This window comes from Pungitius pungitius, chromosome 8 (genome assembly GCF_949316345.1).
Source record: "Pungitius pungitius chromosome 8, fPunPun2.1, whole genome shotgun sequence".
In the NCBI taxonomy this organism is placed as follows: Eukaryota; Metazoa; Chordata; class Actinopteri; order Perciformes; family Gasterosteidae; genus Pungitius; species Pungitius pungitius.
The window spans coordinates 18,825,473-18,842,310 of NC_084907.1; the positions used below are offsets into that span (position 1 = coordinate 18,825,473).

Below are 16,838 nucleotides of genomic sequence, written 5' to 3' on the forward strand. Positions count from 1 at the left end.
TGCGACGGAACGGGGAGACGGCTGTGCGTTTTTCAAGTTTCGCTTGTCAAAAGTAGTGGGAACTTGGACTAGATAACATAGAAGCAACACTTGAACCCCCCACACGGAAGCGTTACTCTTGTTTTGTCGGGCCTATTATGGCCCGGGAGAGGAACCCAACAGAAGAGTTTCCTTAAGGACTTTCCTGTCCTCTTCAACTTCTGTGGTGGGTTATTTTAGGGACCAGGACCAAATTCCACGCAAAAAAAAGATGAAAAAAATAATTACTCGCAGCCGCAGTCATCATCCTCCGAGGATTGTGGGAATACACAAAAAGAATTAGCGTGTCATAAAGAACACAAGGGAGGCCACCAGGGGACACAAAAGCCAAACACAGCGCCTCCTCTCCAGAAAACATGCACACACGCACATGTTCACATTAGATAGAGAGTTCAGTAGGGCCGATAGACTGTGTGTCCGTACGTGTGAGCGTGTTAGGAGCCTGCTGGCCGCTGTTACCTGAGCACACACGAACGCCTTCGCCGGCTGACACATTCGGCACATGCCCAGGGTGCTAACTAGGGGTCGGAATTTTGATTGGCACCCGTTTCAGTTAACCTGACTAGTATGCAAAAATATCTAAATTACAAAAAAAAGGCTTTCCCTCGATGGAGTGGAAGGGGTTGTGCGGGGGTGTCAATATAGCCAGAAGAAGAAAATAAACACACACATTTCTCCCCTTGAACACGAGAAGAAATTTCCACTAAACCCATCTTCAGATGGGCGGCACATGATATTGCGGCTGCTTTGCTTTTTAGGAAGGCGAGAGCAGGTGTCCCTCTGGTCAAACTCGTCAAAACAAGGTCAGTCCCTCCTCCCCGCTTCCTTTCTAGCCTTCAGCCAGCAGATGGACACTCTCACACACACACACATACACAGATCTTTATTGGTGTCTGAGAGGAGGAGGGGTCACACCGCAGTGGCCCACCTGAATAAACAGTGGCAAAAATGGTTAAAGATGAGCCATGCGAGGACGCCTGGGCAAACACACACACACACACACAACACAAATAGCAGCGGCAAACATGGGACAGAGCAACAGACAGTGGCTACAGTGAGCCCGAGCAAAGCAGGGAGGGAAAGAATGGGGGAGGAGAATGAAGGGGTGAGGTGGGGTCAACAGCTGGTGACCTTTGATGGGAAAAACAGATCAGTCTCAAACTGGTGGGAGAGGGTGACCTCTCTCACCAGTTTGCCTTCAAACCAAAATTCCCTTTCCTCTCCCCACCCCCCCCTCCTGTAGTCAGAGCCCGGCTGCGTGTGATAGGCGGATGAGGCCACAGAGCTCGACGTGTTTGAAGTCCACGCGTACAATAGTGGCGTTTGTAAAGACTGATCATCGTATGGCCGGCGACATTCCACGTAATTCCAAACATCGTTACCCCGCCCCATCGAGCGTCTGATTTTCGTGCGCCTGGCTCACTCTGACACTTCTTTTGATGCATGGAAAGTGCATCGGGCGGTTTACAATGGCGAGCCCATCCTGGCGGTCCCAGTGTCGTCTTTGGGGGGCGATTTTTGAAGCTGACGGTCGGGACAATGGGAGAGTTATTACAAAATCAGATCATCCGTGTGATTTCCCCCCCGAGCTGTTATAAAGGACGGCTTTGATGTCGAGAAAAGCCAGCCATGAGCACAATGGGAAGGTTTCTGCTGCTCTGCTGTCACTTTGTCATTTTTTTTATTTTTTTTATTTCTGTTGCTTCTTTTATTTTCTCCCTATCCCGCTGTGGCATTCTGGGAGTTTGCGGGATGCCAATGGCCAAGTGCATTGTGGGCCGGTAGGACAACTGGGATATGGTCTTCTGTTAGTTCATGATGCGCTTCCACTGAAACGTGTGACTTTTATTTGAATTCAAACAAATGCATCTGTTGTATTTGGTTGATTGATATCTGACCAAATTACAACGCATTTGACCAAAGAAAAGCTTGGAATTAAATATCTCTAAGGCTGCAGCAATAGAAAAAAAGGGGGATGAAAGGAATGAAGGCGACAGGAAACAAAGACAAACACCCTTTCAACCGAGCAAAAGATTAAGGAAACACAAAGAGAAATGGAAGAAAACTCTGGCCTCCTCACTAAGCTTTTTTTCGTCCGTCCAATTCCTTTTTTTTTTTTACTTTAATACCAGAAGAATACGGTCATCTGATAGCCGCTGAATCAGCTAGTAGCTGCTCGGTCTGGTGCGTGGCATAGCCGGAGAAAGGGCTGGGAGTATAACCAAATACAGGAATCTAAACTTATTTGAACTATCAAAACTTCCCCTTTACACTCGCAATTCAATGTGAGAGCTTCTACAGGCGTTACCACCAGCCTCGCATGTGACTCCCTCTCAGCATTTGATGGTTTACCATGGGACGAAGGGGCCAAAGACAGATCCTCAGTCAATTTGCTTGTGCGTGCGTGCGTGCAAACCACTGTCTCACACAGACCTGCAGTCAGACGACATTCCACACGCTCTCACCCGATGGCACAGGAACACTGGCACGCAGTCTGTGCTGCCTGCTGCCAGGGCCCGAGCACAGGCGCAGAGCGGCCCGGTTGTCACGGGAGGCGCTGTGGCGTTGGATTCACTTTTGGGAATAACCCCCCCCCCCGCGCACGAGCTCACCTTCGCCGTTCCTCTCCCCCGGCGGTGCAGTGATGTCACCCCGACCCCGACGGTGCTCGCACCAGCCCGATCCTGTCCTCCCCCCCCCCCCCTACGTTCTCATACTTCCTCCCCTATCTCACTGTCACCCATTTTAGTGTAAGCCATGTGACTGACAGCCGCAGCTGCGAGTGCTTCGACGGGCCTTCGCTTCAGCTGTGTGGCTTTGTGGAGATCCGACCCTCCCTCCAGCCTCCACTCCCATCGGGCCTTCCCCCTAGCAACAGACTTTAAGTCAGGCCAAAAAAAGACACCCCCGATCATTCGGAGGGGCTGCGGCTCGTTTGTGTGAGTAAAAGGGTGAACTTGCTCCGACCGGTTTTGGTTGCGATAGCGAACGGGGGGGGGGGGGGAGTTTCGTAACTCTTTGGATCCAAACACATTAGTAACAATCTCCAAACGCACAGAAATAGACGTTGCCCAATCAAACCTCAGATTCCATACGGCTTAGAGTAATCTTCTGCCCGTGTATGGTGCGCCGTGATCAATTCCGAGAAGCGGGCGGATGACACACGGGCGACAGCTCACCACCAAAACTCATATGACCATGACCAATACTACAGGAACAAGCAGCTGCATACTTCACCACCACACCAGCAAGGTGCGAGAGCAGATATACACCCAGAGTGAAGCTCAGCTGACGCGTGAGCCTTGTGTGTGTGTGTGTGTGTGTGTGTGTGTGTGTGTTTAGAACTGGAAACCAGAAGGCATTTCCATTTATCTTATCATCAGAATTTTAATATGGCTTCATATCTGAGCCTTTTGTTTCTCACACTAGGCGTATTTTTGGGTGAAAGCTTTTCATTGAACTGTTTGTGTGCGTGTTGATCGAGTGCCGAGCTCACGTTCGTGACACCCGCAAGTGCACACACGCCCTGCCCAAATAGGGCAGTAAATCTCCAGTGGGATGCCTGTGCGGGCCGTCCCCACAGGCGCAGTTGGACGGACCGAGCTGCAAGTGCATTGGAGCCGACAGTCGTGGGTCACTCGACCACGCGCTAAACGCTAAAGACAGAGCGCCATATTTACACCAACAGAGCTTAGGCAGAGGGGGACTGGGGGGGGAGGGGGGGGCGGTATTTCAGTGTAATGTGACTATATTCATCAGCAACTTCACATGAATGCTTTACTTCGGAGATGCAGAGGCAAAGAGGGAGACTATTTTAGGAGCATTTCAAAGAGGCCACTGACCTCAGGGTACAGCCACGGAGGGCCAGATAACTGTGGTGCCGCGTCTATACGGGTAAATGGGGCCGTACTCACAGGTAGAGGGATACGATCCTCGAGGCGGCCTGTCCTAAATCTGGGATGGAGGTCAGCTCATTGTGGTCCAGGCGCCTGAAAGTGAAAAAACACACACGGGTTAGAGGAGAAAACAAGGACAAGAAGGAGGCATTTTAACCCAGACAAGACACTAAAAGAAGAGGAAGCGAAGGACAGGTAGCCCCCCTGGTGAAAGAAAACAAAAGGTAAAAAAGATTGTGGGGTTGGACTGCCATCCCACATGCCCCGTCACATGAGGCTAAATGCAATTAACCCCCGTACCAATCTGAAGATTAAAAACATGACTTGTCATGACCTCCGCCAAGCGAGGAGCAAACCAAAAATAACACAGGAGTAAAACAGATGTCCGGCAGCGTATGACTGGCCGGGGCTGGCCTGCCAGAGATGTCACCAGTGTGTGTATCACCCGTTAGCTCCTTGATGTGTGTGTGTGTGTGTGTGTGTGTGCCTTGTGTGCTGGCGCTGAGTGACACAGAGCCAAGCCCTCTCCTCACCATATAAAATATTTACAAGGCCAGCGTTGGCCACAGTATCAGGTGGTGGAGGGGAGGCTTATTATAGAAAACCGCCACTTTATTCTCAATTGGACTGTGTTCAAGGAAACACATACAAGGACGCTACACTAGGAAGTAGAGTGGCGATCGCGTACGTTAGTCAGAATGAGGTCACTGGAAAAAGACGCACAGCAGCTCATGTTTGGGGATTAAAGAGTTGAACTTTTGAAACACAACAGAGGAAAACAGGGCCGTACACACACACACACACACACTTTAGGGAGTCCATTAGAGTGTGTAGGTGTCTGCCGTCGATGGGAGGTTCTGTGTGTGCGACTACTTACAGCTCTCTTAAGTTGGGAAGGCGGTCGAAAGCTCCAACGTCGATGGAGGTCAGCTTGTTGTGGCCAAGGTTTCTGAAATAAAGGAGAAGAGGTCAATTTAAAAAGTAGTTCAAATTTGCCAAAGAGTGGACAGGGGAGGACCATGACAGAAGTGAAAATATCAGCAGCCAGCATTTCCCCTCGGCAGGGCGCCTCCCTAAAATAATGGTAGAGAAAACACTGACTATTCCCTATAACCTTTATTGTATTAGTGATTCTGCATTCCAGATCAAGGACAACAATTATTTCACCCGTTTGGCACACATTAAGTACGCCTGGAAACACAGCAGTCCATCCAGGGGGGCCGGATCAATACCACCGTCAAAGAGTGTCTCTCTCTCTCTCTCTCTTTTCAAACACGTAACCCACAAGCCACTTATCCGCAGCAGTCAATTAGCACTTTGGGCTAAGGGCGCGTTTAATAGCTGCCGCCTGACTGGCACACGGGCTTATTACGGAGTGATTTGTCCCGCCGCATTTCAGATGGAGCTTCCCACGCCATGTGAAGCTAATAAGCGCCATCTCTTGCCTGGCCGGCATGCAGAATGGGTGTAGGGGGACGGGGGGGGGGGGGGGGGGTGGGGAGCTGCTGCAATGAGAGTGCCGCTTGTGTTTTTGCGGTGGGTTTTTGGCCGCGGGTGAGACAAAGGGAGCCCACAGCTCCGAGATCGCCCCCGTCCCGTCCGTCCGTCCGTCCAGACGTGAGAGACGGCCCAGGAATGTTTCACAGGCCTGCCGAGAGCTGGGGACACTTTCACCTGATGCAACACATTCCTCGCCCTCTCGTCCCACCGCGGTCTCGTCAAACGTGTCAAAGTGCACTGTATGACTTTTTATTAGAATACAGATGAGACGGGAATCCGCTCGTTGGCATTTTCTAAATGTATCTGTTTGGTGGTTTGTCTGGCGTTGAGTAATAGGAAACTTTCATTCCTTAGGAGTACGAGTTAAGGGTTTGAGTGAGTCATCTGGCAGGTGAGACATTTCCTCATGATAAAAAGCCAGTATGGCAAGTCACAGGAACTAATTGGAATGCAGTCAGGACAAAAGGCCTTTAGTAACGTTGACACATCGGCGTAACAACAACTGAGCAGGACGTTACACGGTGTGCTCTGTAGCACGCCATCGACAGGCTACTACTACTGCGACTGGGCAGTTGTGCATTTTGGAATTTATCCAATATGCGATTGATTGGAAATATCTTTTTGATGACATATTTTGGTATTATTACAACAACGTTATTTATATTTATACGTTATAATCATCATTTTGTGGGCAAGTAAACCTTCGGCCCTGCGACAGGAAACTAATACCTCGTTACGGTGAGGCCAAGTGAAAAACAACACAGCTTGCCTTGGGGTATACATACTCCAGTCAACACACACACACACACAAGCACACTCGCAATGCTGTTTAAATCCACCAGATTTCGGCACAAAACAGGCGAAGAGATATTACGAGTCAACTTGAACGTGAAGCCCAAAACTGAGGACTACGGTGGGGAAAAAAAGTCACATTTGAGAGCCAGACCTGCAGCGCTTGTGCTAAAGACCACAGCGACAAACAATACGGGTCCTTTGTGTGAGGGCGCAGACACACACACACACATGTGCCTCTCTCTGATTCACCGCCGATGTTTACACAACTGGGCCTTTTACTCTCCAGGCCGATTCTCAGCCAGATTTATTCCCTCGCCTATCAGATTAGATACATTTCACAGCATTTTTACCACCTACTGTACAATAAGGCTGATAACGCTGGTCGGGGGCCTCCCTCCCTCCCCATTGAAGGAAAGGATGTGGGGGACCTCGGTGCTAATCAGAAAGTGGCCTTACAACCACATTTGTTTTTAAGTCACCAACGTTAGGAGAACCAAACGCACGGAGAAGAGTGAGAATCTTTTTTCAAAAAAGCTCTTGTCTATAAGCCAGGGGGCACCGCAGCATTCCACTGTATGGTACAACTAGTTTACACACATGGGCAGGACCGTTTGATCTTAGTCAGCAGGATCACAATCTCAAGCTCCCTCTGCCAGCTACTTAACCAAACTAATGTGTGAGACCACGTTGAGCCAAACACTTTTCCAGGTCTTTGATCCAGGGCACTACGATTGGTGCGCCACAGCAAGGTGTGCATAGGTTATTTGTATAGTAAATTTGTATTCATCCCTTGGAAGTGTATCAGCTAATGAACTCCGGATCACAGAATGTGTGATTGATGTGGCGGCACACCCCGGCCATTCGGAACAAAGTTCCTCTGAAGTTGTCGAATTCAAGTTGAAACAGCTTGCTGTCACAACAACATTTGCATATGTGCCTTAAACAGGCCTCGTGCAGCGCGTACCGTCTGTTGCAGTCTAACCGGCCGACCATCGGCGAGCACGGGTCACCATAACCCCGCTTCTGTCAGCCGGACTGAGGACGAGAAACACGAGGGCCTGCAGCAGAGAGCGACAATAAGCAGCCGTAACACCTCCCGGCACACTGCAGACATCATCATCACAAGGATAAAGCTCCCCTATGGAGCCCAGCAGACCTTTAAATCACCCAACCACCTGTTGCCCCGGAGCACAGTCATTCATTTTACCAAACAGACGGTTAATAAATCAATACAACATTAACTGATCACTATTTACAGCATTAAATAACACATTCGTCAATTGCAACGCATTAGGTCACACTCCCTTCCTCCTTCATGAACCAATAGCTTTTGGTTTTTGGACTGATTTTCTAACAAATGCTTCTTGAGAAAATTGACATCGTGTGTAAAAAGATCCGCTGATATTATACCAACAACTGGAAGGATTCGTGAAGCACATTAGCTTCAAATCCCAGCCTCCCTTAAAGATAAGTCTTCAAAAGAAGACCCATACAAGACTCCCTGGACCGAGCAACCTGAAAGAAAAATAGGGCCCGCTGCCTGAAGTACAGCGTCATCGCTGGATCTGACATACTGTATAAAACTCATTAAAAAGACCTTCAAAAAGATCTGCACTACGGGTGCTGGGGGAGTCGAGGAAAGCTGGGAGTGCAGGAGTGATGTCATGACGTATGACACCATGCTTGTAGGGCAGCGCACAGTCGGTGTGTGGGGGGGTGAGAGAGAGAGAGAGATACGGCGGGAGGGAGCCGGGGACTCGCACATGGAGAAATACATCATCATTATCTTTCCTGTTCCCATCGCACACCAATGCAGCGTGAACTTTGCTCGCCAAAAGTGTGAAGTGATGTCAGTGATGAGCCTTCTGTGGTCCAGCCGGGAGACAAAGGCCCTTTAATGTGGTCGATTTCAGAGCATCATAAAGCTGGTCAAATAATAACCTGAGTGTCTGAGGGGCCCCACACACACACACACACACACACACACACACACACGCCACTCTTCCTGTCATTAAGGGCCAGTTTATGGCCAGGCAACTGCAGTGAGAGTGTACACAAAGCCAACACCAGCTCCGGGCCGACATTCTACACACAATACATAGAAAGCGAAATCTTATCTACTTTTGACGAGGTTAAAAAAAGAGTGAGCCAACCAACGCGATCTGCAGTAACGTGAGGGATGAGTAGCAACATCTTGGGGAGAAGGGAGAGAAACTTCTGTGCAGCAGGATCAGAGAAGTGTAGTGCTGATGGGATCAGTGTATTTCACAATTTGCATTACAGCCCCCCCCCCACACACGCACGCACCATACGCACACAACTCAACAAAGGAGCTGCTCCGGCCTTTGAAAATCAGCGAGGGCAGGCCTGTAACTCAGTTTCTGAAGTTTGGCTGAGGCAGGAAGGCGAGCCACATCTTGGGGCCATGTGCGCCGCCGCTCTCCACGCCGCCGGTTTGGGGCCAGAAAAATAGGGCGCAGATTCGGAGGAGGGGGGGTCGGGGGGGGAGCCCTAAGGGGCTGCGTGAACCCCACGGCCGGGTCCCGGACGCTCCGGAGGAGGAGGAGGAGGAGGAGGAGTACAATAAGCGCTCCCGGTGCCAAACAGCACACACGCCTTGTGCACCCTTCGTCTGCAAACATACGGGGGGGGGGGGGGGGGGGTCACGCTCCCGCATATAACAGCGGCATTCTAGCGCAATAACGCTGCAATTGGTTACAAATGGCGCCCAGATTGCTTCATTGTGAGTGAAAGGGGAAATGAGTGTCCCCAATTAATCTGGAAGAATAACATAAATAGCACGTGTCTCTTCAGCGGGGCTATTGTCTGAGCGCCGCGCAGAGCGCTGACCCCGCGCTTGCGATTTCAAAGCGTAGAAAGAGACCGGATCATTAGTCAATTTTCCCCGCTTGTTGTTTATCATACGTGCACGGCGCAATTCAGCGCTAATTGCGCTCCAGCCAGAGGTGAAATACGTCTCCGCACAGTGCACCCGGAGTACATGTGAATATGTGGGTGTCTAGACAGTGGAGCTCTGGCGCTCATTTCCTCTCTGCAATACCACAAAGTGCGGGGGGGGGGGGGGGGGGATAGAAGGCGTAAAAAAAGGCCCAACTTGGCACTCCAGCGCCGCCCGCTCCCCCCGAGACCGACCGGGAGGAGAAGCTGCTTCGCTCGCCCGGCACCTTTTCCCCCCCCCTCTCTGTCCGAGTCACGCTTTTTCCTTCTCTTTCTAACATCTCCTTCACATTTGCCAACTCTTACCAGATGTAGAGTTTTCACAGATGATTCATCGATGAAGCCCACTTTGTAGACACCAAGAAAAAGGTGGTGGTGGTGGTGGGGGGGGGGGAGGATACTGTGAAGGGTCTTCACAAAGGGGCCATCTATTCTGCCGACTGGATTCCTGTAGAATGACTTGTGGCAGCAGCTGTTTGATTGTCCTTATAAAGCAAGAGAGAGGCCATGCCTCCATGTTCATGTCAAACTGGATCTGCTGTTTCAACCGTAGCTGTTTTTACCTCCTAATTTGTTCACTGCTATCGGTTCAAAGAGGATCGTTTACAACATGAATTCATTGCCACGTGCTCGTGTAAATTGCCGTATAAAACTCCCACTCGCACTTTTTCTATCCAACATACCAGTATAAAGCCTTATAATCTAGAGAAAGGGGGGGACCAAAAAAAAGGGTATCTTAGCCAACAATAATATCGTCCTAGACCCTTCTAAGCGCTCAAGTTTGACTTTAAAATATCCCCATGTGGATATGAGAGCCACAAGGGTAAGGAAACTATGGAAATAAACAAACTTGGCAGACCCCCAATACCACGAGCGAGAAATGCCCTAGTGACCACAACGGGCTCAGCCCCAAAGAGCGCTGCTGCATACCCCCCCCCCCCCCCTACATTCACCTGTTTGTGAGGAAGAATCATTTCTGCAGTTCAGTGTTCATACGGTATTCTTACAGCAGATATTGACACACAACTTAAATCAAAACGAGCTCTGTCTGTCGGCGCATGGGGGGGCACAGGCAGGCAGCCATGTTCCAGGTCCTGTGGGACCTCTGGGTGTGTTACAACGCGTGTAACAGTGCTTTGGGTTTCTGACCACTGACAGGGCTTTCACCAACTAGTGACAGCAGCCCCGGAGGCAGCAGCAGCAGACCGTGACATTGACATCCGTGCCGTGGGTGGAAAGAGAATGTCCACTCCCCCCCCCCCCCCCCCCCCCCCAACTCCCATGCCCATGCCAGGTGATCTGCGGTCCCAACCCCTCTGCAGACCAGTTCCGGTGAGCGCCCCCCCCCCCCCCCCCCCCCCCCCCCATCGGGATAAAACCACCAACACAGCCCTGAGGGCAGAAGCCAAAACCGACTGTGGGGTTGGTGTTGACCGATACGGCTGCACTGGGGAGGCTGCGGCCTGGGGTTTGAGCTACTGGGAGAACGTGTGGTGACCAGGAGCATTGGGAAACCGCTGGGTTACGATCGGGAGCATTCAAGTTCAGGCTTCTTCTGGCTTTTCCCCAAGGGCCACTGGTGAGCTGGTGAGGCATGAAAGACTAACCCCCAACCCATCAAAGGGGCGACACAAAAAAAAAGGGTTGTAGGGCCTCATGAAATACGTAAAAGAATGGGGCAACCAGGCACCCTGCATCTGCTTTATCTCTGTCCAACAGCAGCAATCTCTGCCTGCAAAATTAGTCATGTTTGTGATTTTATTTACTCGTGAAATCCCATTACGCCAGGGGCACTGTGAGCAGAAATGCTTTTTATGCACATTACTGTGGTTGCAAATGAGATAAGGCACCACTCCCGAGAGGGAATATGTGACTGTGTGAGGGCAAACTTGCCTTGAATGTTATTAGGCTATTCATCAATCAGAAACAATGGACGGGCCTCTGAGACTGGTGGTCGCTTTGTTAAATGTTAGAAGGACTGATGTAGAACAGTGAAGAACATGTTTGACCAACACGTTTATAACTGCAGAGACTTTACTAAAATGCTTTTGAAACCACGTGTGGTCAATCACACGGAAATATGGGACTTAATTCATGATTTATAAAGCAACACAAACATTTTGAATTTTATGTACAGTTCATGAAGTGAATAATTATTTGCGTGTCCCATACCTCACATGACCCCCCCCCCCCCCCCAATCCCACCCCGTGTCTCCTTGTGCGCCCTCAGGTTTGTTCCCTTTTTTCCCTCATCAAGGCCACCTTCTCACAGGGGACCATTAAAATCAGGGCTCAGAAGGGACCGTATTTTGACACGTGCAAAGAGTTTTGGTTTCTCTTCAGCTACAGCCACGGGGGCTTTTAGGAGTGCTACTGGGGGAGGAAATCGCTTCGAGGGAGCAGAGAAGCTCCACACGGCTAAAAGACAGAAACAACCACCCCCCCCCCCCCCTCCCCCTCTCTGTAAACTGCTTCGTAAATGCAGCTCCTGGGGTGCAACTGCTGTGTTCATTCCCGTAATCCCAATTTATGAGCACGGAGAAAGATAATTGCTGCAAATACATGACAGCTCAATCAGTCTTCGCCCCCACAAGGAAGGGTGGGACGGCTCCATTAGTCCCGTAAGCCAATAAGACGGGCCAAGCGGAGCGTCCGGCGGTAGGTGTGCGGAGCCCCCGCGGGTAACTGAACAAACTGCTTGAAGGCACTGCGCTTTAAGGCAAGAGGTGCACAGAGTGTCTCTGCGGACGGGATGAAGCCACTGTTGTGGCACAGTGCTGTGCACAGACTTAATAATATTCAACAGCGCCACGGTCTCCCTTTTGTCTATGAATAACGTGCACCACAGGCGAGCACAAACACACTGGACCTCCAGCGGCGGGATACCAAGACTAATAACCCCAAAAAAAGTAATTCATTTTGGCGTACGGTACCTTCCTAATGGGATCAAACTGGCCCACAAGTGAAATGGTCCATACTTGTCTCTTTGGGGTTTTAGTAATCATCCACTGAATGTGGCTCACTTACAGAGCCCCGGAGGAACAGAGCCGATTCCCTTTGATTCCCGCCAACATTAGAGCGGCTATCTGAAGTAGTGTGGAAATATGCAACCTAGGTGTTTAAAAAAAAAAGGTAATCCAAAGCCATAAAGCCATTCCCTTTGAAAACAACCAGATTGCGGGTTCTTAAATCTTAAAGCGATAAGCTTCGGCCCGAGATAACAGAAGTAGACGGAGCTCACGAAAGGGCCGTATCTTGGCGGGCGGTTTTTAAAACCACTGTTTCAGATGGGACATTTGTCCCTCAGTGTGTGCCCTTTGTCCACGAGGACAGGAGGAGCAGTGTGCGTCTGCGTACTCGCGCGATAAACAGCGTCGGCACTTGAACTTGGCTAAGTGGTGCTTCAGGGCAACGAGGCTCCCCGTGCACAAGTGCCGTTATTCATGTTTTTAGAGGACTTTAAAAAAAAAAAAGTTGCATTCCTTGCTTCCCAGGGGAAGATAAACTGCCCAACACAGGAACCTGGGAGCCAGAGCAGTCTCTGGGTCTTTTTTGGTCTTTAACCCCACGCTCCCAGCAACACACACACACACACACACACACACAGATACGTACACAACAAGATGCCCCATTGTCACTGAGGATTCTCTAGGGCCAGCGGACAGTGGTTGCAGCACACTGAGGCAGGAGCCCAAATGTTGATTGGGAGGACAGAGAGTCGTGTTGTCTGCAAATTAAGTTGTGTCATCGGGCTCGATAAGCACTGATGTCTTCCTAAACATGGCCGGGTGTTCCATTAAAAAAAAGAAAGGAAAAAAAAAATCTCCCAAAGTGGCTAATTTCCTAGACGAACTAGCGAGCTGGGCTTTCAGCCGAGTGTTATCCGGAGGAATCAATGCTATTTTCCCCATAAATGTAATGTGTGAAGCACGGCTAGAGACAGGAATGTTTGCATTACCCATGATGAATATGACCCAATAAAGCCCAAATGTGTTTGTTACGACACGTATGGGGTTTTGTTTACTCACCCTGAAGGGACCATTTCAGATGAATTCATATTCATACCACTAATATTCAGAACAACTTTAAATAAGATCACACATACATGGAGTTTGATAAACACGGTACAGAAAAGTGTTTTTTACGGGGCAGCTTTTGTCTGAGCCATTAAAAAAAAAAAAAGAGCTTTCAGACTAACGGTATCATCTTCAGGACAACATTTGGGATTTTAATTATGATAGATCTCCGCATTTGCCCTTGAGCAATACACGGTGTCCACTTTGTGTCCACTACACCTGCCATCCATCCACTCGGTATCACGCGTTGCATAAAACAATAATAATAATAATAATAACCACGTTATAACGTGACGTGCGTGGCTGGCTTGTTCAAGTAGTTTCCAGCGTTGGGGGCTTTTAATTGGTTAACAGGGACATGAGGAGAGGTTTAATTTCACCAAAAAGTTCAAAGTTTAAAGTCGCTGCGGCGAAGAAGGAATAAACACTACTGCGCACCATTTACTAACAAGTGCAGGCCAAAGACACGTGTGTTTATTCAAAGTGAAATCAGGACCACTCAAATAATGTCAGGGGGGGGGTGGGGGTCCTCGAGAGAAAACTGCATCAGCGGGGGGGCCCCACTGGTTATTACTAGCTATTTATGTGCGGCTATTCAACGTGTTTTGTCTCCCCGTTGGACGCTTTACAAGCAGTGCCCCCCCCCCCCCCCCCGTCGTAGTGGGCAGGTCGATAAGCGGGCTCGGGGTTACTTACAAGGAGACCGTCCGGACCGGAAGGTCCAGAGGCGTAGCCGTCAGCTCCAGGTCGCTACAGTCCACCGAATCCCCGTCACAGGTGCAGTCCTGGGCGCACGACAAACCCGAACCTAGTCCACGACCGATGAACAGTTCGAGCGACAAAAGTAAATAAAAAACACCGGGAGAAACGGATCCAATTCGTCCCGCGGACGCCGCCATTTTGTATCCAGTTTTAATAGCGCGGCCGTTGGGCTCTCTTCTCTCTCTCTCAACCTCTCTTCTCCTCGCACCCACAACCCGGGACGCTCACGCGGCTTCGCGGAGCCGCAGAAGCCCCCTTAAAAGCGCACGGACCGTCCTATCGTACGAGGAGGGGGGCGGTCGATGGCGACTCCGGTGCAGTGGGAACGTGTCCCATCCCAGTAACAGTGATTTGGGGACAGCTCCCAGTCCAACTTTCTCTCAACTGAAAAACACAAATTTGAGCGAACTTCTATGTCGCCCGGGACTCAGATTCCGCTTGTAGCAGAGTGTTCATACAGCACCGACGGCACTTTGCTTCTTGGTGACATGTCGGTGGGTTCACATGCAACAGCGCAAAGTTAAAAGGACACGCGCGCAGAGTGACCGCCGACGAACAGAGAAGCGGCAGAAAACTGTTTAAAACTCCACGCGGGGACCATCAAATGCCCGCGACACAGCTGCAGGTGCAGCAACTGTTCAGTCAGGACCCGCCGCACAAGGTGCCGAGGACTCCGGCGTTGATCTCCCGAGCCGCGCGCTGCATGTCGTCCGGATCTCCCCGCGGACTCCGGGCGAACAAATCCAACTTCTCGGCACGCGCAGTCCGTCCCGGCAGAACTTATCAGGTGCAGTCTGCGGTCACACAATCTCAACGATCCGATTAATGGCGAAATGGGGTTACACAGCCTCCTCCTCCTCCTCCTTCCGATCGTGTACAGCCACCAGGACTTACTTGAGTTACTTTTCCTTTTTTTTTTTTTTTAGTCCCGAGTGATCGTTTCGAAGTCCCACGTTGGATTCACAACAGCAACTCCAAGGTCCGCCCATGGCTTGAGGCGATTGGCTGCTTTTGATTTATGGGCGGGTCGAGCCCCAGCCCGATTGGTCGTCCCGGGTTCACCGCGCGCCGCCGAGGGAGAGGGCCTCTGAGCGGCCGTCAGTCAGCGGGTGCTGGCCCCGCCCCCGTTTCCCACCCCGGGGTGTGAAACCGCACTACCGCCGCTCTCACTCTCACTGCTTCTTAAAGAGACAACCGGCGCGATCAAGCCCTTGTAATCGCATTATAACAAACTGCAATAACGTAATTTGTTCCGAATGCCATAACAATTCACTTGTGAAGGGTTTGTGGGCGAGATCAAAGTTTAGATGAGAAAGACAAAAGCTTAATTTCTGCCACGGTTAGGAAATTTGTTGAAGAAAAGCGGGCAACTGGTGTCCCGCGGCTTATTTCCCTGGCGCCATTATTATTACTGCCATCAATAATGTCTATAGGAGTAGGGCTAATTGTGCCTTCACAAATGGACTTTTACCGTACTCATCAACTATGTAAACAATGAACTGTTGCGAGGACAGCCTTTTTAGGAGTGCCCACACCTTTCCGTTTTGTTTTCATTTTTTTGTACAAAGCATATATATCCTGGATATAAAATGTACGTAGGCAAATAACTATAATAGAAAGTTTAGTTAAAAGTCAAAGATGTAAAATTACTTTACATGCAGATTAACAAAATAATTCATATGATATCAAGAGATTATCATCATAGATGTATTCATGTATAAAAATTACTCATTTGGTAAAGGTCTAATTTATAGTTGCTTTATATACTGCTGGGTATTAATATGCATATTGATGAATCATGATTTAAGAGTTTCTTATATGTTGTATTGATAATGTAATTAGTGCAGCTTGTTGATAAATGTATTGGAGTATAAAGAGTGTTTCCCTCCAAAATGTAGTGAAGTAGAACATATTAAGTGCCATAAAATGAAGAAACTCAAGTACAAGTACCTTTTATAGACCTCTTAAGGACAGTTGAGCTAACATATTGTTCCATTATAAAAAAAGATATAGGGAATAGTTAAATTTTGCTTCATGGGGTTATTTGCCATAATTAATTTTACTTGAATACTTTGATATATTTCACAGATAATACTTTTACTCAAGCAAAAAGTTGAATTCCTGGCTCTCACTTGAGGTGATGAGGAAAATTGTGTTTAAATAGTCATTTTATTTAATTAAAATGGTCCAAAGTGCTTCTTTCATAACTGTCAGTGAATATTATGCAAAAATGGTGTTTATGTGTGCAAACTAGGTGTGCGTGTGCACTTTTTGGCACGCTGGCACACCCATGCATGCCTGTGTGTTTTGTGTACCCAGACTGATCTTTTTAGCATTTGACCGTGCCCTACAGAGGCCACGCAATGATTCTTTCCAAATGTTGCTCCAATCTTGCTCGTCCATTGCCTTAGAAAGACACATCTGTAATAAATCAGAGGCCCTGTCATCCCCCCGGCCGCACCAACACTTTTTCTCGGCACATTCTTTTTTTTTTCCAGGCACTGACAGTACGTATTGATTGAGTTTGTCAGAGCTATTGTGACCGTTTGGGGTTGGAAGAAGGCCTGGATTTCATTGCTATTAATCACAGTGGCGCGGAAACAGATATTCACACCTGCAGCCCTGCAGGCAGTTTAGTGGCACAGCTCCTTGTTCCTTTTCCAGGGAACAGACGAAGGTTTCATATTGCATCGTGTGTGTGTGTGTGAGTGAGCACAGTAGCCTTCAGGTGAGACCTCAAGCTCTTAGAAGCAAGGGAAATATTGTAGAAATGAGACCCTGTTAAAACATGACTTCATCCGTGATGGAAAAC

At 49.3% G+C, this 16,838-nt stretch overlaps 1 protein-coding gene across 1 annotated transcript in view; it reads right to left on the reverse strand.

Moving 5' to 3' along the window:
- lrig1 (leucine-rich repeats and immunoglobulin-like domains 1) overlaps nt 1-14,928 on the reverse strand; it is a 28,452-nt gene extending 13,524 nt beyond the window's left edge. The window contains exons 1-3 of the mRNA XM_037491235.2: nt 13,961-14,928; nt 4,813-4,884; nt 3,954-4,028 (exon numbers count right to left, since the gene is read on the reverse strand). Of these exons, the coding sequence (XP_037347132.2) occupies nt 3,954-4,028; nt 4,813-4,884; nt 13,961-14,163 (350 nt within the window). The 5' untranslated portion in view covers nt 14,164-14,928. The remainder of the gene's footprint in view (nt 1-3,953; nt 4,029-4,812; nt 4,885-13,960) is intronic.
- Nucleotides 14,929-16,838: the final 1,910 nt, after the last annotated feature.